The sequence below is a fragment of the Polypterus senegalus genome, chromosome 9 (genome assembly GCF_016835505.1).
Source record: "Polypterus senegalus isolate Bchr_013 chromosome 9, ASM1683550v1, whole genome shotgun sequence".
In the NCBI taxonomy this organism is placed as follows: Eukaryota; Metazoa; Chordata; class Cladistia; order Polypteriformes; family Polypteridae; genus Polypterus; species Polypterus senegalus.
In genome coordinates this window covers 126,961,424-126,983,825 of record NC_053162.1, presented here as the reverse complement: position 1 = coordinate 126,983,825, position 22,402 = coordinate 126,961,424, and the positions used below count along the sequence as shown (strand labels likewise).

The following is a 22,402-nucleotide window of genomic DNA, read 5'->3' as shown; positions in this document are numbered from 1 at the left end:
TGTGTGTTTAAAGTCAAAATATTCTCTATTGTAATAGAAATTTGTCATTTTTCATCCTTTTGATAGCTGTTCATAGTGGGCTAGATCCTTAGTAAAGTATCAAAAATCACCTTAAAATAGTTTGAAACGATACCCCACGAATGCTTATGTTTAAAAATTCTAATTTTTTAATCTTCTGGAAGTAGCCTTTTGAGCGTTAGGAGCACCTGTAAAAAAACAAATATGAAAAATATTATATTTGTGATCAGCTACCTCAAAGTTGCATAAAACAACACCCGACGTGCCTATATTAACGATTTCTGAAGTTTTGTGAAAAGGAGTAACTTTGACCAATTGTGTCCTATTAGGTGGTGAATCTCTTGATGTGTCTTACACAACTTCAAGTCCTGCTGATCATTTTTGTTGAAGACGCTAACTGGTTTACTCATTTATGATTCAGGTATAATTTCCTGCTCAAAATATGGTTTAAAAATGGCCTAAAAATTAGTTTTATTTGGTTAGAGGTTCAAAATTGGGGTTTGGGTGTTGGATAAGGGCACAGAGAGCCTGATGTCTTGCATACCTAAACATTAAGACAAGTCAAATGGTATATCATTTGTGGGGGCTTTCTCAATCTAGGGAGTCTGGGGGCGCCATACCAGAAATAATTGGTCATTTCAAAATGTTCAGAATTAATTCTTATGAACGCAATATTCAGGTTTAATTATTTACCAGGTAGTAATTCATTTTGTAAACACATTATATCAGTTCAGTTTTGGATTATTTTAACCATTTAACCTTTTTCATGTTAAAATAACTGACGGTAAAGAGTAACTGTTCTTTGCAGTGTACTTACAAAAGTTAATTCAATATAAACGCATGTCTCTTCATTTGCCTTTGTAACGTGTGGACACGTTTTCCAGGTTACTTCATGATACTTCTCTTTTAGCTATACAATTTAGTTTAGTACATTCGTTGCAACGACATGTTCTATCGGTGATACTGTGTGCCGTCATAGCTGTTTTAAAGCAGAAAAATGTGAATGGTTATTAGTTAATATCGGATTTATTTAAATGCGCGTTTGTGAATAAAACTACGAAATTTGATTTAAACGCAAAATAAATAGATATTTAGTGTAAAAAATAATTAATAACAACGATATCGCTGGCGAAATATGACTATTCTAACCGTCTTAAAATCAGCTTCCCCACCTCTAGTTACTAAAAACACAGTTTACTTCCGCCAGATGAGGTCAGAGGCCGCACTCAGTTCCGTAGGAGAAGGTCGGATTTGTTTGCACTTCAAATGACGCGCCGCCAAGTGTAATGTAAAGTGAAACACAGCCCAATGGAGCGATAGGGTGAGGCGGTTTTAGTTTGTGTGAAGAAGTGATCATGTTGGCATCATTGCATTTTTCTGAAATCAGGAAGATAAGAAAGAAGCTCCGGCAGATAGAAGCTCTGGAGGTTTTGCACCGCGAGCTGAACAGCGAGGAAGCGGAAAAAGTGCGGTTTAAACCAGTGCCCTGATTTTCTTAGCTAGTTTTCGCCGCTTTCATTCTCGCTTAATTTTACTAATGCGATGGCGATTTACGTTATAATTTCGATTAAAACGGCGTACATTTGTGGTGCATGATATTCCATATTACTAACTGATTAACTACTCACTGTACTCTACCAGTGGCAACTGCCGTTCCCTTTCTGTTGCTGTGCGTTAAGGTCTCATCCTGTTACCCAAGTAATTCTGTCCTTTTGGACACTAGACTCATAAGATGACACGCACTATAAACTTTACTGTCTAGTGTTACAACAGCTCTGTTGTTTGCGTGGGGGTAGTATAGCTTCCTACTCGTTTGTGCTTTTCCTAGCATGCTGTGGATTGGAATCTTCTACTTTGGCAGATTTTATGTCTGGCAGGCTTGAGGTTGTCTGCAGAAATCCTACCGACTTGTGATAAATTGTATAAATATATTATTTTCACGGCAACGAAGCTTTCCCATTAGGAATTGTAATCAAAAGCTTGTGTCTTTTTCTGTCAATATCAGCTAACTCATAAAGCACATCTCCGTGCCCAGTTGGCTGAGCTGCTGGCACAGCAACAAAGAATTGTTGACAAAGAACCATCCAAGGAAGAACAAACAGAGCAACTCGGTTTTCAGGAGAAACAATCCGAAGACACCACTCAGGAGCCAATGAAGAGAATGTATGGCAAGCTGCTGCAATTCAGCGAATCAAATGTCTATAGAAAATATTATATTGATTTGTATTGATTATCAGGTTGAAACACCAAGTAAATTCTTTTTTTTTTTACCTTTTATTTCATAAATATATTTTAGATACAATGACAGCAGCTCTGGTACGTCAGAAGATAAGACTTCTTCCCCAGAGTCTAGACTCGCCCAAGACCTGCCAGCAAAACAGGCAAAATTGAATTATTCATGTGAAAAGCAAAGCTCAACAAGTTCATTTAAGCCAAAAGATGGACCATCTGGTAATCCACAGAAAACAGATTGTATTGTTGCATCAGTTAATTTGTTACTGTATACAGTATGTGTATGTTTATCACAAAATCAAAGTATAGTTTTTTTTTTTGTTTTTGGTTCAGATTTTGGATTTGCCTCTCTCAAAAGGGCCTGGGAAGCAACACAGTTTCGTATGAGGCTATTGAAAGGTCACAATGACATTATTACCTGTGTTGGTGTTTCAGATAATTATGTGATCTCTGGAAGGTATGGTGCATCATCATCTCTCTAGTTAACAAAATTGACAGGTATAAGGGAAGAAATTATAGTGCTTAATGATGCTCCCTCCAGACTCCAAACAAGAAGGTTCAGTCAGATTCCTCCCTTTGAAGTTTGCACATTCTTTTATGTTTCTTAAGTATTTTTGTATTGATACTGTAGTTTACATTTACATATCAAACACAACCAAGTTAGATTGATTGGTGACTCTGTGTAAGCTGTGTGCCTCACAACCGAGCCCTGTTCCATCCAGGACGTATAGTTAGTAGTTACCTGTAAACCTGTACTGGGCGGAAAAAATGGGAACAGAAGCCAAATGGACTAGTGCAAATGTCGGCAATATTACAAATTGAAAGACTAGTTGGTGATATGGTTTATTAATTTGTTTCTTTTATCACGTCATAAAGAGTCCATTTTAGGGGGTGGACATCAGATAATACAGTGGCTGAAAGTGCCTGGTGAATTTTATCATTGATCATGCAGTAGCACTTAGTATAAACTATAAAACATAATTAAAGACTATGACACGGTAAGTAAAGGACACAATCTAAAAACACATCATCAAAAAACAAACCAACAGTGCACTGAATACCAATAACAGTAAGTCGAGTGCTTATACTGTAAGCAGTGGTTCAAAGATGCCCAAAATAAGATTGGGTTAAGGAAGAGAGTAAACCATACAATGAAGTTAGAACAAAGGATCAAAGAAAAGAGTTTTTATAAACTGTTTTAGAATGAAGCATAAAAGAGAAGGATCTTTATTTTGGATGTGCATGTTGTTACAAATGGAGCATCATGAGCACACTAATAAACTTAATCACTCTTGACCCTGAAATGTGTTCAGTCTGCTTAGTTTATCTAATTTAAGCTTTCAGTGAGTGAGTTTTCTTTTACATTTGTTTTCCTTTAGCCGTGACACAACTCTAAAAGTATGGCATGTGCCCACTATGTCAGAAGAGAAAAATTTAGGGGGACATACTGGAGGGGTTACCTGCCTTACAGTTTTACCCAAGGATTATTGCAGAATACTAGGTGAGAAATTCCTTTGTAACACATAGCCACTTGATACCCTGCTGCGCTGTGACCATTGAGTAATGACACTGCATCGTCTAGTATTTGCACTGGCGTTGGCTTAAGAAGCCCTGCAGATGCTGCCTAGTGTATACCCAGCACTCAAGCTGCATCCTAATTCATGTCACATCCACTTAGCTGTTGCTGCAATTAAATACGGCTACATGTACTGTAGAACACTGTAGGACTGGTAATGCATGCCAACTTGTGCTTTTTTAAGCATTGAAAAAAATGTCTTTAAATCAGTAATTCTGCTTTTTTTCTTGTAAGATTTTTTTTTTTTTCATTCAATTCTGATAAACCTTAAAAGGTTTTGTTTACCAGGGTAAGAATAATTGTGCTTTATAAAGACTAATGTATCTGTTTACTACTATAATGTTTCTTATTTTCCTTTGTCATGTATCTGCTTGTTTTGTCACCTTGTCTAGCAAACTCCCTAGATATGAACTCAACAGAGAAATTTGTGGTTAGTGGTTCAGTAGACTGTTCACTGCTCGTCTGGGCTTTAAGCACAGGTAAGAAAAAAATTAGGAATATTCTCCTATTTCGGGAATGCAGAAATAATTTTCCAGTTCAGTTTTACTTGGTTAGATCAAGTCTTTTCCCCAGGGATGTGTGCCATGACTTGAGATTTCACTTTTGTGAACTTAGTGGTAATCTTAAAAGAACATGTGGTGAATAAGCCACAGTGTAGCATGAGTGATTTCCTATAGGAGTTGGTGTAATGGATATGTTGATTTATGTCTCTAGTGATCAGTTCTCCCTTTCATTTCTAGGTCATTCTGTACAAAGTATATACACTTTCAGTGCTGTTTCAGCTCTGTGTTTCCTGCCTCACAAGGAAATGATTGCAAGTGGCTCAGGTAGATTTTTCTCATTTGGCTATCACTTTTGTGAGTGTGTTGGCCTTAATTGAATTCAGATTTACAGTATGTTTGTGGGTATGTTAAGAGAGAGTACCTGGGTCATATCAAAATGTTTCTTCTTTATAGATGGAGGAAAAATTGATGTCTGGGATTTGATATCTAAAGACCACATACAGTCCTTAAGAGCACATGATGATTTAGTATCTACCCTGCAGGTGAGGTGAATATCCAGCAATAATTTCTGCATCCCTTACCCACAGTTGCACATTTTTGAAGTGTCCTTCTGTCCCACATTTCAGCCACATGGTCCTTTGCTGTTTACTGGATCATGGGATGGTTCAGTGAAGGTGTGGGAGTGTGAGGGAGAATCTGCAAGAAGTATTCCCTTGAGACACTTAAGGACCTGTGACATATTCGGTCATCTGGTTTCTGTTCGTAGTCTTAGTGCCCGGGGGGAGATTGTCTATGTGGGTACAAATCGGGCTAGCATTCAGGTTCTACAATGGAAAACAGGTGAGAATGTAGCAAAGTAATGAAATGTTGATGCACAATTATTTTATTTTTGTGACTGCTGCAGTGTCTTTCTGTATTCACTTCTAGGTGCTATCTCCAAGCTAACTAATCACAGTACAGAGTCAGGAGTCACTGACTGTGTATGCCAAACTAGAGATGGCCTACTGCTATCTAGTGGTTTTGATCTGGATACTGGTTCAAGCTTTCTGAATCGTGAGCTTTTTTTTTCTTTTTATCTTTATTACCACTTTATTGTTCCATTCTGCTTTGTACTGTGTGTATTCACCATAAAGAGAATACCCTGAGTATAATGTAAGGTTCAGACAGGCAATTCAGAATTATAAACCAATATAGAAATATCTCTTGACAAACAGGTGTTGCAAAAGGACAAAGTGGAAACAAAAAAGATGTAATAACAGGGACAGAATTAACAAACATTACAGTGTGCCATCTGTTCTGAGCATGTTTAAAAATACATTTTTGCATACCAAATGTATTGTGAATTATCTAAAACTCTTTTAGAGCATGTTGTGGTTTTAGCAGTCATTAGTCAGATTTCCACTTTATTTTTGTGTGTTTAACAAACATGTTTGGATGGAGATATATCTGTAGAGATCAAAGTTTACCCTCTTCTCAGTTCGTAGTCTTCCTGATGACAGTTACTTGGCAACACTGTGTTGGCCTACCGCCTCCAGAATCCTTTGTGTTGCAACATGGCTCACTTCTAGTGGGGGACACCGCTGGATAACTGGAGGCGAGGAACTAATTGTGTGGGAGCAGCTTCCTGCCAATACCAAGGACAAGTAAGGAGTTAAATATCAATTTTCACTTTTAATGTATTCAACCTGTTCATCCATTGCATTCAACTTTGTTGAATTTACAGGTCAGATGTAACTGTGACTAGAATGTCTTCATTGGATCACAAGCCTGTGGATACAGGTTCTGAGGGGGAAACTGAATTATCCAATGATGAGGAAGATGTAGAAGAAGAAGAGGGTGAGACAAGAAGTCATTAATGGCTTGAAAAGTCAAATGCAGTATTTCTTTAAAGCCACAAGAGGGAAATGTTGAGCTGTGGGAATTTGCATTAAGTGGCCTATGATTTTTATTTTTTTTTTTTGCATTTAATTAACACAGCTTACATTCATTAAGCATGATATATGAGTCGGCTTGAGCCTTAAGACAATCTTTCAACTACTGCCTTTATTTGTCTTAATTATTTGAACATTTTCCCCCAACAGATAACTTCCAGGTTGAACAAGATGGTTCCAGAAGTTACTGTATTTTATTGTGAAGAATATAATGAAGACTTTTGAACATTTTAGCCACTATGTATTAACTAACCAGTTACACTGTGAATAGCATAATACTATACCCAGATATATATGCTGTAAGTTTTAACTTTTAAATAAAACATTGTTACAGAGGCTGACTCAGAAACGGAGAAATATCTGTAAGTACTGAACAGACATGCAACCAGTTTTAGCTATATTAATCATTTTTGACCTTAAACAGAATATTGATAAGCTTCAGCAAGCTCCATAATTCTTCTTGACATTGCAGAATGATATATTTTTTGCATTGTTTTCACTAGTTTGACACATTAGTAGAACACACTTAAGTGTTCAAAAAGTACATTGCATGTCCCATCATCTTGTCATTTGTAGATGATTTGGTATTCTAACTCAATAAAATCACTGTTTTACAGTTCATGTCTCTTTTTTTTCTTCTTAAACTGAATGAGAAAGGATATTTAAAGTTAATCTCTGTTCTGTTTTACATATTGGGGGAAGTGTAAATTCAGTCTATTAACAACATGCAATTTTGTATTTTATAAGTAGATTACCAAACTTATATGAAGAAAGTGTTAATTAAATGGCACTTAAGACTTTGTTGGTCATAATGAGATGGACAGGTATTTGCAAACTATTGACCATATAAGCCTTCAGTCCGAAAATATTTTTAAATCTATTATGAGATTGTTACTTTGAATTTTTCTTAGTGCTTATTTTTATAGAAAGGTTCAAGATGTAAATTTGTCATGCAAAGTAAAATATTACATTATGTACATGTGTATCTGAAAGAAGTACTTTTACCTGCATATTTTTTAGCAGTTAAATATTTTCATTCCATCTTTCCCAGCCTTTCACCCTTCCATCCTAAATTTCTTTCATGAACATCTCTTGATTCCCATTCTCACCCCTCCTCTTCCCCCTCTCTTTTCCCCTCCCTCCTACCCTCTCTCTCTCTCTCCCTCTCCCTCTCTCATCCTTACTCTCAGTCTGTCAGTCGCCACAGCAACGGCAGTCTTCTCTTCTCTGCTGTTCCTCTTCTCTTGCTCTCTGTGGATTCAGGTCAGTGCTATACATTTAAATCTGCTCACCTTTTCTTGACACTTAGCTTGCATATCACAGCCCCAGGTTTGTCGAGATGCTCAGATGTCTTTGGACTATTCTACTACCCAGTCAGGTTTCCACTGCTTTGTTCATTTTTCTTTGCATCTTGCCTATTTCTGTCTGTAAGTTAACTCTGCTTGTTGGTCCACATCTTTCCTCGCTTCATAAAGCTGCATACGGAAACATAACTGTTGCTTCTTAAAGATTTCACTTGGCTTTCCCCACTGGAGTCTTTTCGTTCTCTCTCTATTCGCTACTGCCACCTGTCCCTATCTTCCTTTTCACTTCTCATCTCTTGCTCCCTCTTGCTTTCTATCATTCCCTCTCTCCAGGGGAGGGTACATAATGAGATCGTTTTGTCTTACTCACAACACTTGTCAGTGCATAATGATTTCAGCTGGGAGGGAGGGTGGAAGAAACAGAGAAAGACAGCATGGGGGAAAAGATAAGATGCCAAAGAGGGGAAGGATTGGGTGTGTGGGGATGCATTCTGATTTTTTTTTCCTAATAATGATTAAGTCTACATAAATTGGAGAAGCAAGCTGGGAACTGTGGACCCTTGTCTCTCCTCCTTTCCATCTGTCTCCCTTCTCACCAGCTTTGTTGTATTATTTGTCTTGCTTTTACTGTTTTGCTGTTTCCTTTTGTTTTTGTCCTTTTATAACTTATGATTTTTCATGACTTTAATCACATTTATACACAAAGAGAGATCACTTTATTATTTAATTAATAGAATGTAACCTGAATAAGTATTTGTTTTGTTTTATCGTGTGTGATATCTGATAAAATTCCTTTATCAGTCCGTGTCCGTATGCTTGTTCTGTTAGGTTGGGTAGGCTTGATCAGAATTAGTTTTGTTAGATTTGTGTTTTTTTCTTATATGCTGGTCAAGGTTGTTCTTCTAGGTTGAGTTTCTGACAGATTTCTTTTTATTTTAGTATGTTTTATTCTACTGTGATTTTTGTCTCCTACTTATATTTATTATATATGAGTAGTTCGGAATTAATGGTGTAAAATGTAACATTAAATGTGAATCATTAGTTTGCTCTCTATCAATAAAACAACTTTGTGCACTCTGTAGTAACATTTCTGATTTTTCACTTGCTACACATTACATGAATATGTAATTTTTACTAGAAGCCTAGTCTGTGTCACTTGCATGAACCTTATTTTAATATTTGATGTGTAGGGTACATTGAGGTAGAAGTCCTATTAGACAACTCAGGCTGTGTTCGTAGCTTTGCCCTGTGTTGTAATGTGAAGGCTGGCTTTTCATCTTTATGCTCAGAATATCTTTCCCATTAGACAACAAAAGGATAAAAGGAAGTTTATGCTCTTCTAATATCTGTGGACCCTGTTAAAGTTTAGTTTTCTCTAATAAGCTATGTGGAAATAGACAAGAATTGTAATCCCTTTTGCATGAACAGGCTGCATCTGTGATATATTGGCATAAGCAGACTGTATTACTGTTTTATGATAATATTTGCTCTGCAGGTCTGAATTTAGCATGGAGTTAACAGATATACCATACATTCAAGTTACAATTGTATTAGTATGTGCAGTTTGTTTTTTGTTCTTTAAGATTGCCATGCTTAGAATGTAAAGATTTTATTTTGTTTAGAGTAGGTTGCATTACTTTTTCTCAATTGCTGTTTGTAAAAGCTGTATTAAAAGTGAATTTTAAAGTTGTAAACACTGTTTGACTGAATGTGTTAGTTTGAAAGGGTTTATAACATCAGGGGATATTGCCATCTCACGGCTCTATTGTCATGAGTCTGAATCCTGGTACAAATATTGATCTTCCTGTGGATGCATGGGTTTTCCCCAGTATGCTTCCCTACTACTAAAAATGTTCAGGTTGAGGGAATTGTTGACTCTAAATTGGCCCTGCATGAAGGAGAGTGAGTAAGTTGAGAGAGTATGACAACCTCTGTACATGTTATTATTTGGATAGACTCCAGCCACCTGCATTCCTAGATTTGATTTGAAAGATAAAAGTATGAAATGTAAATTATAACTTCATGATTGTACTAATTGTGTCAAGGTTTCAGCAATATTCCAGTAATTTTAATTGTCAATTGAATTAAAATGTATGTTAAAAAATGAGGAACTTATTAATATTTATTACAGTATATTGTAACATACTGTAGTCAGTCTTTTTTGTTTCTAAAGGCAAAGCCACATGCATTAATATTTGCTTCTAAAGCATCAGTTTATAGGTACTGGTAGTCTTTATTTTATGTAATGTCTGGGAACACCATCAGACACCACCATCTTTAAAGCAGTCCGCTTTCCAGTGACACGTGAATCAGACACTTAGTAACTGCATGCTGTGTTAGTAGCTGTCCATATCAATAACTGTTAATGCTTCACAGAATTCAATGTGTGTCTTGCTGGTCTTTATTACAGTTTCTGTTCTATTAAAATGTGTAGAATTCATGAATAATATTGTTTCTTGAATAAGCTAATGATGATAATGGTTATATCTGATGCAGTTGTGCTCATTACTTCTATGTATGTGTAGTATGAAAGGGGGCAAGGAAAACAAAGCTTTGTAATATTTAAATTAAAACAAATATTTAAAATTAAGCATTTCATCAGATTGTTGTGTAAAACAACAACTACAGCACATGTATTATGTACTTAACAAGTATTTTGTGTTAAATCACTATTTTAACTAAGAAGCACACAGATTCTGTGTAGGTCAGAAAACTAGAATAAAGCAGGTGACATATCCTTACCTGTACTGCCTCCTCAAATGGCCCTCTGTCAGGCAGTCTCACTCACTGAAACCAGGCCTTACATCCTGAGTATTGGTCACCTGTTGTCTGTTTGATGCTTTTGATTTACTATTATTTACTTATGTTAAGCTTACTACTTATTGTGTTATATGGCATAATGGTACAGGAGTTAGTTCTACTGATTGAATGCACTGGGAAACTGGATTCAAAATTTGTCCCAGTCAAACGCTGTGTGTCTGTTAAGTTTTCTCTGGTACTGTGACTTTTTTTTCCATACCCAAAGACATTCAGGTTAGGACAGAGCACCCCAAACTGGCAACGTGTATGTGAGTGTAAGTGTACACTGTGATGGACTAGTGCTTGGACCCTGCAGGATTTCACATGAAGTATGGGAAAAAGTATAAATAATATTTTAATATAAAGAATGGTATATATGCTCGGTATGTGTGTGTACGTATAAATAAAATAAAACCACCCACACTACTTTTCAAAGGTTTGGATACACCCAGAAACTTTCATATATCTGATAGTACTAGGGTGTTGTACCATGTTAGCCATTATGGATGTAATGAGAAGGAAAGCTTGCATATTGTAATCTTTTTAGTTAGCCAATAAAAGGTGTCATTTTGCTTGACTTCTCATTACAAATGTCTGATAGAAATTGACACCTCTTTATGAGGAAGATACTACTAAATTGATTTAAAAGTATAACCAAGGCAATTACTGCTTGGGAGTGACTGATTTTAAATGTATTATTCACATATGACGGCAACACCCCATTTTAAGCAGCCATTCATTTGGCATCTTAAAGGTCAATGGTTATCTAATCCTTTATTAGTCATGTTTACATGCTAACTGGTTATTAGAGAAATGTTTATTTGCAGTATCACAGCTGAAATCTGTACACTTGGGTTGCAAGATACTGGCATTCCCAAAGTTTAGTTCTGGGATCAAAAATGGCACAAATGAAACTGCTTTCTCAAGAAACGTGTCAGTCTATTCTCTTTTTGCAGAATGAAGGTTATTCCATGTGACAGATTGGCAAGAAACTGATGATTACATACAAAGGTATCTATTACTGTCTTGAAAGAAGAAGGCAAAAGGGATCTAACCAGGGCAGAAAAAGAACACGCTGGCCCAGATGCACAACTGCATAAGAAGATAACTAAATCAGAGTCTGTAGTTTAAGAAACAAACACCTTACAGTCCCTTGCTTGGTTTCTTTTTTAAATACATGGCAAACACTAGTGTCATCAGCAACAGAGAAAAAAACGATTGTGGGATCCTGATCATAATATACTTTTCCGGTCATCTTCTGTCCAATGTCTGCGTTCTTTTGCCCATTGTAACTTTTTCTTATTCTTGGTCAGTTTCAGATATGGCTTTTTTCTTTGAAACTCTGCCTCTTTGGCCAGCATCCCGGAGCCATCTTTTCTCTGTTGTAGATGACACTGGTGTTTGGCTTGCATTTAAAGAACTAACTAAGGACCTATAAGGTGTTTAAGAAACAAACTACTGACTCTGATGTACTTCCCTTCTTCTGGAGTTGTGCATCTGGGCCTTACTCTTGTTTTTCTATCATATTAGATCCAGTATGTCTTCTCTCAAGACAGCAATAGATACCTTTATATGAAATCCATGGGTTCCTGCCTGGCAGTGCGTCACATGGAATAAACTTAATTCTGCAAGCAAAAAAAAAACAAACCGTACACTGACATAGAAAGCTGTTTCATTTTGGCCATATCTGAACCCAGAATTGAAATTTCAAGACCTTGAAACCCAAGTGAACCGAGTAACAGGTTGCAGCAGCATTAATGCAATTTCAAATGTTTTTCTTATAACCAATTAGAATTTAAAATTAAGCAAATAAGGATGAGTTAATGAAGCAGTGGCTGCTGAAAATGGGTCTTTACAGTCATATGTGAGTAATAAATGAAAAATCAGTCATTTCAAGCAGCATTGACCTTTAGAAACACTAGTAATGCCTTGGTTATATTTTTAAATCAATATAATGATATATACAATATATTTTACTATATAATAAAACACTGTCTGTGTGCGCCCGGTCCCTCTGAGCAATCTGATTGGTCAGTTTGTCTTTGGTTGCTCATACAATTGAGACAGGAAGCACTGGGCAAGAGAGACACAAGGATACAGAGGAAAGTCGTAGGCAGAGAGTCAACTTATAACACGGGCAGTATTCGCAAGCATATGATTTATGTTTTTTATAGACAGTAATGGGTGTCTGTCTACCATTGATGCTAGTCAAAAAGCAGACAGAAGGAGGGCAAAACACCTTGGAATGACAGAGTCTGAGAAGACGGCTTTATGGGAAGAAGTGCCGCCTAAGACAGGCTTAGGACTAATGCTGATGGTATACGTAAGGCAAGAGATATCAAATATTTTTACATTTACTGTAGCTACTGCGTGTGTGCATATATGTGTGTATATATATATATATATATATATATATATATATATATATATATATATATATATATATTGCCCAGGAGGACGTGAGGAGGGCTTGTGCCTCCTCCAGACCGCGAGGCGTCCGTCCTGGTTCTGTGGGGAGCCACGGGTCGAGGGCATGAAAGCCCTACCCTGTAGGGGCCCGTGGTCACCGCCAGGCGGCGCCCCGATGCCGGTTTACCCCGTACGGTCCTCGGCCGGGGATAGAGCCCAGCCGGGATGCCTTAGAGGACCGGAGGAGGGCGTGTGCCTCCTCCAGACCGAGTGGGGGCGTCCGTCCTGGTTAGACAGAGGGCCTTGGGTACAGGGCTTGGAAGCCCAGCCCTGTAGGGACCCGTGGCCACCGCCAGGTGGCGCCCAGTGCCTGTTTATTCCGGGAGCCCGGCACTTCCGCCACACCAGGAAGTGCCGGGAAGACAACCGGGAGACACGGACGGCTTCGGGTGCGCAGCGGCACTTCCGCCACACAGGGGTGTGGCCACCGTTAAGTGCCGGGGAGCAGCTGGAGCCCATCCGGCTCCCCATAAAAGGGGCCGCCTCCCTCCAGTCAGCGGTGGAAGTCGGGAGGCAGAAGGACTGAGCTTGTTGAAGGACTGGAGGCAGCCAGGAAGGCACAAGGACTGTGGGCCCTGGACTTGGGGAATCGGTGCTGAAGGCACTGGGGTTGCGTGAGTGCACTAAACTTGTAAATAGTGTAAATAAAGTGTGTTGGGTGAAAATATGTCGTCCGCCTGTCTGTGCCAGGGCCAGCGTTCACAATATATATATATATATATATATATATACATACAGTGGTGTGAAAAACTATTTGCCCCCTTCCTGATTTCTTATTCTTTTGCATGTTTGTCACACAAAATGTTTCTGATCATCAAACACATTTAACCATTAGTCAAATATAACACAAGTAAACACAAAATGCAGTTTTCAAATGATGGTTTTTATTATTTAGGGAGAAAAAAAAATCCAAACCTACATGGCCCTGTGTGAAAAAGTAATTGCCCCCTGAACCTAATAACTGGTTGGGCCACCCTTAGCAGCAATAACTGCAATCAAGCGTTTACGATAACTTGCAATCAGTCTTTTACAGCGCTCTGGAGGAATTTTGGCCCACTCATCTTTGCAGAATTGTTGTAATTCAGCTTTATTTGAGGGTTTTCTAGCATGAACCGCCTTTTTAAGGTCATGCCATAGCATCTCAATTGGATTCAGGTCAGGACTTTGACTAGGCCACTCCAAAGTCTTCATTTTGTTTTTCTTCAGCCATTCAGAGGTGGATTTGCTGGTGTGTTTTGGGTCATTGTCCTGTTGCAGCACCCAAGATCACTTCAGCTTGAGTTGACGAACAGATGGCCGGACATTCTCCTTCAGGATTTTTGGTAGACAGTAGAATTCATGGTTCCATCTATCACAGCAAGCCTTCCAGGTCCTGAAGCAGCAAAACAACACCAGACCATCACACTACCACCACCATATTTTATTGTTGGTATGATGTTCTTTTTCTGAAATGCTGTGTTCCTTTTACGCCAGATGTAACGGGACATTTGCCTTCCAAAAAGTTCAACTTTTGTCTCATTAGTCCACAAGGTCCACATTGAGATGTTTCTTAGCAAAACTGAGACGAGCCCTAATGTTCTTTTTGCTTAACAGTGGTTTGCGTCTTGGAAATCTGCCATGCAGGCCGTTTTTGCCCAGTCTCTTTCTTATGGTGGAGCCGTGAACACTGACCTTAATTGAGGCAAGTGAGGCCTGAAGTTCTTTAGACGTTGTCCTGGGGTCTTTTGTGACCTCTCAGATGAGTCATCTCTGCGCTCTTGGGGTAATTTTGGTCGGCCGGCCACTCCTGGGAAGGTTCACCACTGTTCTATGTTTTTGCCATTTGTGGATAATGGCTCTCACTGTGGTTCGCTGGAGTCCCAAAGCTTTAGAAATGGCTTTATAACCTTTACCAGACTGATAGATCTCAATTACTTCTGTTCTCATTTGTTCCTGAATTTCTTTGAATCTTGGCATGATGTCTAGATTTTGAGGTGCTTTTGGTCTACTTCTCTGTGTCAGGCAGCTCCTATTTAAGTGATTTCTTGATTGAAACAGGTGTGGCAGTAATCAGGCCTGGGGGTGGCTACAGAAATTGAACTCAGGTGTGATACACCACAGTTAGGTTATTTTTTAACAAGGGGCAATTACTTTTTCACACAGGGCCATGTAGGTTTGGATTTTTTTTCTCCCTAAATAATAAAAACCATCATTTAAAAACTGTATTTTGTGTTTACTTGTGTTATATTTGACTAATGGTTAAATGTGTTTGATGATCAGAAACATTTTGTGTGACAAACATGCAAAAGAATAAGAAATCAGGAAGGGGGCAAATAGTTTTTCACACCACTGTGTGTGTGTGTATATATATATATATATATATATATATATATATATATATTATATTCATTGATTAAATAACTATTATTTTATATAGTTTTACCTTTAGGAACTGCCACAGGTTTAAAACTGAAGTACCTTGGCTGAGGTGAGGTCCCTCCTATCAGATAAGGCCCATGCCAAATTGTCCAATTGGCTCCCTCTCTCAACAGGCCTGTCCTGTACCCATTTGAAAGGCTTGACCTCAGCGTTGTTAGGATAGGGTGCCATCTTCTGCAACCTTGAATTGAATTAGTGGATTTGGATACAGGATGGAGGGTTATTTGTTGTCGATTCTGTTAGCAGATGGATATATAGGTGTTTATTTTTGATAGCTCACACTATTAATTGTGCAATACTAAATAAATATTGATTTGCTGGTAGTATTTTCATGTAATAAAACATACTCATCAACTTAAGATTAATTCCTATTTATGTCATCATCTAAAGTTTAGATGCTCTCCTGGTTGACTTCTAGAGGCTGCTTCAGTTTTTGTCCACATCTCAAAGACATACCAGTTAGGTTAATTCTTATTTCTATATTGCATTGATTTATTTGTTCGGATATTGTCCCCTGAATGACCTGCATCTCCTGCAGAGCTGATTTCTGCCTTTTGCCTTTTGTTACCAGTGCTGCTGGTAACCCAGTAATGGAAAAAGTGGTTTTAAGAGGTTGCAGTGACTGATTGATCTTATCCACTGCAACGTTTGACTGGGCCATTTTCCCCTTTGTATAGCAGCCGAAAGAAGAAGAATAATAGAGAAAAACAGCTGGTGACATGTATTCTGACTATTTGTAATGTTTAACTGTGCACCGTAAACTCTAATCCTTGAACTTTTAGTTTTAAATCTTATTTATTTGATAGATAATGATTTGGCATTTTTATTATAGTTACTTTTGTAATGTTAATTTTATATTAATATAAGTATTACATTTGTCCAAAAACAATGAAGTAATTAAAACCTTGGCTGAAACTGAAATGAGAATTTTCCTTAAGACCCTGGACTTTGTTAGTACCTACAGCATATCACTGCTGCATAAATTAATGTATCGCTCTGCTCTGTGGAGCTGAGAAGAAGAGGAAAGAGAAACATATTTTTAATCTCAGTAGGGGAGAAACAGCATTAAAATGTTTCTTTTTCATATAAAACAATTAGAAATAGAGTGAGTCACATCTTAATGAGAGCAGTTTGTCGCCCCCTGATCAGTCTCTTGCAAATCTGTGCTAGTTTTCTCCTCCCTCTTCTTTGTCTCTGTCACTTGTTCATTCCTGTGTGTTGCAGGTCAGATACAAAGATGCATCGTCAAGGGGATCCATTAAAGCTGTGAACCGTCCAAAATGAAGTGGAGGTGAGAGAGAGAAATCAGAAAAACTGGAGGTGGAAAGAGGGGGAGGAATCTGCTATTGGCTCCTGCTTAATTCGCATATAAGTGGATATTAGTGAGTGATTTGTGCATCTGGTGGAATCGACTTTAACATTTTCACAGCAGTCTTTTCTTCTATACACTCCAGTGAACAGCTACATGCCTTTTAGTTTTTCCATACCTTTACATAATAGAAACAGACATCTTTTTCTTTCTCAGATGTCAGATTATTAGCAATGTTCATGTCATTTGCTTTGTTAGAGGGCTCCTGTATTTCTCTGAACTTGCAAGCCTATAAGGGAATTCCTCTAAGAAATGCAGTGAAGTAAAATTTCTCTCAGACTCTTTGCTTTAAAAATACATATTTTTCCCCATTCTTTGTGATTCCTCTATCTATTCTGCTTTTCATTTTCTTTCCCTCTGCAGCTTTCTTCCCGCTCTTGTGGAAAATTATGGGCGGCTGCCCTTATTTATCACTCTTTTCCTACTAATTTTGGCTGCAGAAACTTTGTCGTGTAACTGCTTCCAGCAAGGGCTAACCACCCATGATCCCTTGCAGGGGTCAGGCCACAGAACAAATCGATGGAAAGATAAAATTATGGAACAGAAGAATAGCAAGGCAAAAAGTGGTTTAAATGGAATGATTGGGTCTAAAACGCATCAAGAGACAGCCAGCCAACAGAGGGGTAGGCGACAAGCCCTGCGACCTCTTCCACTAACGTCATCTGCCCCACCCACAGTTCCTTGGGCCATTGATTGGGGACCTACCCAACCTCCAGAAGATGACACAGGTGATGTACCAGCACATGAACTGCGTCATCGCCAGCAGAATCAACAGCTTCACCATCCACATTATCGTCCTCATTTTCATAACACGGCAACACCACCTCAAGATGACTCCTTGGGACCCAATGAAAGAGGCAGAGGAGGAGAAAGGGAGAAAAGTGGAGGACATGGCGTAGTAACTTTGGAGACCGAGCTTTCTGAGAAGGAGACTGAAGGTAAGGTGGACTCTTGAGGAGCTCATAGCAACAAACTAGGAGTGAATAGTACAACATAATCATGTTAAATATTCCATGATTTATTTAACACTGTTTATAGGATGATAATCTGTTTATAACTGTAATTCAATGTACTGCTCTCTATTAAAAGTACATAAGCAAGCATTTTTGATTACAATATTTTATAATCATCTGGGCATTTAGTCAACATATTTTTTTTTTATTTTTTTTTTTTTACTTTAAACCTTCGCAAAGTGAGCATCTTTCCAAATAATGCTAGAAGAAACTAGCATCACAAGGTGAAACAATATAAACACAGTACCATATGAATAAATTCTTCACCAGAAAGGTAACAAAAAATAACAAGTGGTGCATCATGTCTTTGCACCAAGGGAAGGAAAAGTTCATAAGCTTTTGATTTTCCCGCAGGTTTAAATGTAAGTAGACATGTTAGAAGGGATTTCTGAGGTCTTTTTAAGGACTGTACAGTAATTCTAAATTGTATTCAGACACTTGACACCTGACTGTAATACTTAATGCTTGTTAGCAGCATTTTGATAAAGTTTGTTTTGTTATACGGTAACATAATTACAATCAAATGTCCTTACAGGCGTAACCTTTATTGATTCAATCCCCATGGGAGACAATGAACCATGGCACTAGGCCAGACACCAGCTTGGTTCTTTCTCACTGCCTGTTGTCATACTGCAGAATGATGGCTCATTTAAACACCTGTAAGCTTCACCAGGGTGAAATTAATTCTCAATTTGAATTAAGCTAGAAGAGCTAAAAAAAAAAGCAGAACTTCACAAAAGCTACAAAACAAAAGTCAAAAGATGCCCCATGACATGAGGATATAGAGAAGCAGTGCTTTTTTGTTTGTAATAACATCTTTTATATTAGAGGTGATGTTAGCAGGGGGGTAAGATTGAGCAAGAAGGATGTTATAAAATCTGCAGTGTGGCACCAATCCCTCCACCGTCGCCTCAGTGTATTATGTAGTTAGCAGTCTATTTTCTGTAGTGAATTGTTCAACCACAACCTCTACATGTCTGCATCAACTATCAGAGGTTTGATTAAAACACACTATTGCTGAAGTGACTAATTATAACTTAAGAACATAACAAAATATTATTTCCAGGTAATCTGTAACTGCTACAACTCTTTGCCTCTAGTTTGTGGTACCTGTATGACCAGTGGAATATCCCCTACGAGGCCCAAAAGTCATTGTCATTTTTAAACAACTGCATGCAATCAGTTTCATTTGACATTTGAAACCAAAAAAGGTTTACATTTGCACTGCAGCTCCATTCCCATTTTTTCAGTCACATCTGAGACAGATCTGATGTTTTTGGGAGAAGTGTGATTAGCTAAACTTTTCAAAATGGATTTACACTGCTCTCATAACAACTGTTTTGCAGCCAAACATGTCCCATCACCGTCTCACCAGTCCTTCTCCTGTCCCTTGAGCCAACCATTTCTATCGGCACACTGGCAGTAATAAATGCACACAAATGCAAAACTCTTCGTTTACTGTTTTTCCTTCAATTCCATCATAAGCCTACGAATTTGGATGCATTCTGTTCTGAAACAGAGTGAAGTACAGCAGTAGCCAGCATCTATTTGACAAAATTATTTTGTGTATGTGGGGGCATTCAGGATAGGCATTTATGATCATATAAGATTTGGATCAGTCACAAAAATAATCTGAGCAGTTCCAAAAAGCAAAACAGATACAAAAGAAAAAAGTATAGATACATTCACTTTTAGCTGCCTTGTGAATGTAGCCTTAAAAGAATTGTGCTTCTTTAATCAATGCCTGTTTTATGTTTAGCAGCTGTATCAAAATGATGTGAAATGTGTGAAGCCACTATATATGGCAACGTTAAATCTGGGCCCCATTGTAAATACTTTAGGGGGGATGAACATTGTGCTATGCCAGTGGGTATAACATATTGCTGAGCTGGGAATTCAGGTCTCCCAATGGATTTACAGCTCCTCCAGTACACCAGCTATTCTTCTGCTTTGGAAGTTGTATGTGATGTTTCCTCATCAGGAGACTACTCAACATTTGGGAGTATATCCACCAATTTTGACCAGGAATCATTTTAAAAGATATTCGCAGTGATCCTATCTAAAGAGAACAGACGTATAACAAAGTATTACTACATCTATGAAAGAGAGATACACCTGCACTCTAGAAGTGTAGCATTTAGAAACACAAATCTTTTCTGAAAAATGAAAAAATGGCTAGCTGTATCCACATTTCAAAGGGAAAGTCTTAAGTCTTATAGCATGTGCTGGACACTACGCCAGAAGCAGATTTATTTTATTGATATTCACTTGTGGGAATTTTGCCAGCATCCTGTAACTGAACTTGCCTACCTTAAGCCGAGTTGCATGAGGTAGTAATGTTCAGGTGGAGCAGGAAATTGTCTGGATATGGGCAGGGCACAACAACATTGTGATATTAAACAGCAGGTTTGGAAAATGGACAGGTTGATGATGTTATACTGACAGACCTTGTGGCTCTGAGGCATCATGTGATTTAGCTTGTAGCTATTCAAATGGCATTTGCAGGAGGACATAGGGGACTGATTATTGAGCAGCGGTAGTCTGGAAAACCGCTAGAAAACATAAATGTTTCAGTATTTTACACAAAATGGTTATAAATTTCTATAAGACCTTTTACAATATCCATCCAACCACTTTCAAACTGCTTAGTCCATTTTAGGGTCTGAAGCCTACTCAGTCAGCATTGGGTGGAAGGCAGGAATCAACAATAGACGGGACATGAATCCATCACAAGATATAGTCACTAATTTAGACTTGTCAGTTAAGCTAACTTGCACATTTTGGGTGTGTGAAGAAAATCAGAGTATATGGACGATAAGCTCTTGCAAACATAGATAGGGCAAACTCAACACTGACAGTATTTGGGCAGGAAATTGAAGCCAGACTCTGAAGCTATGAGAAGCTGTGCTAACTGCTGTGCCACCATGCCTACTATTATATAATAAAATACAAGAATTATTATTTTAGTTAAGCCATATAATTTATGTATATCCAGCATCAGTATTACTGAGGGATGAACTCGGTCCAGTTATGCAGTTTGCACTGAAAATCCATACAATAGAAATCAGGTGCCTCAATGTGCTGCTTGTAGAGAAAGAGGATTAAAGTGTGTCATTGTGTGAATACTGGCTAGCCATTGACTCTTTACTGCCTTGCATAGCAACCGTGTTTTGATTATTGTTTCTAGAAAGATTATTTTGCAGCAACTTCAAGAGTTGTGGGTATACTCTTCTAACATATAAAATACTGTTTACCTCTGCACTAACATATAGGTCAAAGCACTACCCTGAGGAATTGATTTTTCAGTCCAATTCACTGTAAGTAATTTTGTTGTAAAAATTCTTTTTTCCAGTTCTCCTAGCACTTAGTTGACACTATATGGTAATCTAACATTTGTATATGTGCTGTATTTTTGTTACATTTATGTTTTTTTACTTAAAGAATTGCTTTGTGTATAAATGGCACTGTGTAAAACGATTGTTGACCGACTTGTTTGTTCTCTCTCATTACAGCTGTAGATCCACAATTTTATGTCACCATAATCATTTCAACATTGCTTGTACTGATTGCAGCCACTATCACTGCCAAGCTCTGGTGAGATTCTTTCATATAATTTGATCATTTTAGATGGAACTTTTGTGGAAATGTTAGAACAGTGTAGGTGGGCAACTAAAGGGGTTAGTAAGCAGCTACGCAAGACTTAGTAACTCAACAAAGAAGGAAAAGTGTATGATATAGGAAGTTGAATCTACTGCATTTCCATTGAACTTCCACTCTAAGGACACTCTTTTATCCAGTTTCATATAAGGTTAAAATAAAAAACTTTAATTTGGTTTGTTTTGATTACAGTTATGATCATAGAGGAAAGAGGAGGGCACCCCTCTCCCACAGTCTCACTCTGTCTCGGACACTCATTTCAGAGGAGAGTCGGCAGGCTCTTACCTCTGCAGGGGCCATCCCTCGGACGCCTTCTCTTGAACCACAGACTCCTTCACCTTTAGAGGAGAAGCAAGCAGTCGAAGGCAGTCAGCTGTCAGCACTTCATAGAGGAAGGTAGGCAGAACTTTTGAATAACTGGCTACACTGTTAGGCATCTAATACAATCAACGTAATGATGTCTTTCTTTTCCTTTCTAGGATTCCCTTAGTGAATCTGTAAAACTGCATCAGTATTGACCCTCTGATTACTCTTTACCTGTGACTCTTCCCGCCCATTGTTTTTGTCTCTTAAAAACACAATTTTAATTGGACAGTGTTCTTTCTTTTAATTTGAGCCTGAACTTCTTAAAAAAAAAAAACAAAAAAAAACACTTCTTTGAAATAGTGTTCTGACTTTGTAAACCTATTTTTATAAATGCCTCAGTTTATTTTTACTGTTTGTTTCTCTGTGTAAGCCTGCATTTCACATTGAGGTGAACTCTGTCTTTGACTGGTCTGTTTCAGTAATGCTGTACAAAGCAACAATGTCAACTATAGACAATAAAGTTGTCTTTAAAACTACTGCTTACCTGGTGAGAATTATTCAATGACTGGCTTGGTGAAGTGAAGTGTAAGCGCTCTGTATTCAGACATCATTGCTTGTTTTTATTGCTTGACAGGTGCGGAGGATAACAGAAAGAGGGCAGGGAAAGGAGGGTATGGTGACTAGGAGAGTGAGAGTTAATTCCCTCTAATTAATTTTCTGCATTCAAGTTAAATTAGGCTGTGTAATTCTCAAGTCCGGAAGTCTAATCTTGCTAATTAAACAGTGTGATTCCGGAAATGAGTTTCA

At 38.0% G+C, this 22,402-nt stretch overlaps 2 protein-coding genes across 2 annotated transcripts; both read left to right on the top strand.

Annotated features, from left to right (window-relative positions):
- Positions 1–1,246: 1,246 nt before the first annotated feature.
- si:ch211-154o6.3 (uncharacterized protein LOC563854 homolog) lies at positions 1,247–6,879 on the top strand. The gene is made up of 13 exons (XM_039763798.1): positions 1,247–1,484; positions 2,024–2,181; positions 2,315–2,469; positions 2,584–2,707; positions 3,630–3,751; positions 4,219–4,305; positions 4,567–4,653; positions 4,783–4,871; positions 4,956–5,169; positions 5,257–5,382; positions 5,807–5,972; positions 6,053–6,165; positions 6,411–6,879. Exons 1-13 carry the CDS (start codon positions 1,374–1,376, stop codon positions 6,461–6,463), a joined length of 1,605 nt encoding a protein of 534 aa, XP_039619732.1. The 5' UTR covers positions 1,247–1,373; the 3' UTR covers positions 6,464–6,879.
- Positions 6,880–7,421: 542 nt separating this feature from the next.
- Positions 7,422–22,131, top strand: LOC120535757 (PILR alpha associated neural protein). The gene is made up of 6 exons (XM_039763799.1): positions 7,422–7,523; positions 16,475–16,541; positions 16,983–17,557; positions 21,145–21,226; positions 21,482–21,685; positions 21,769–22,131. The coding sequence occupies exons 2-6, from the start codon at positions 16,531–16,533 to the stop codon at positions 21,788–21,790; spliced, it is 894 nt and encodes a 297-aa protein (XP_039619733.1). The 5' UTR covers positions 7,422–7,523; positions 16,475–16,530; the 3' UTR covers positions 21,791–22,131.
- The last annotated feature ends 271 nt before the right edge of the window (positions 22,132–22,402 follow it).

Coding starts and splice junctions, on each gene's coding strand:
- LOC120535757 (XM_039763799.1), top strand. Junction 21,227..21,481: donor ACTATCACTGCCAAGCTCTG/GTGAGATTCTTT, acceptor TTTTGATTACAG/TTATGATCATAGAGGAAAGA. Junction 21,686..21,768: donor TCAGCACTTCATAGAGGAAG/GTAGGCAGAACT, acceptor TTTCCTTTCTAG/GATTCCCTTAGTGAATCTGT.
- si:ch211-154o6.3 (XM_039763798.1), top strand. CDS start 1,374: ATGTTGGCATCATTGCATTTTTCTGAAATCAGGAAGATAAGAAAGAAG. Junction 4,306..4,566: donor CGTCTGGGCTTTAAGCACAG/GTAAGAAAAAAA, acceptor TTTCATTTCTAG/GTCATTCTGTACAAAGTATA. Junction 5,973..6,052: donor CCTGCCAATACCAAGGACAA/GTAAGGAGTTAA, acceptor TTGAATTTACAG/GTCAGATGTAACTGTGACTA.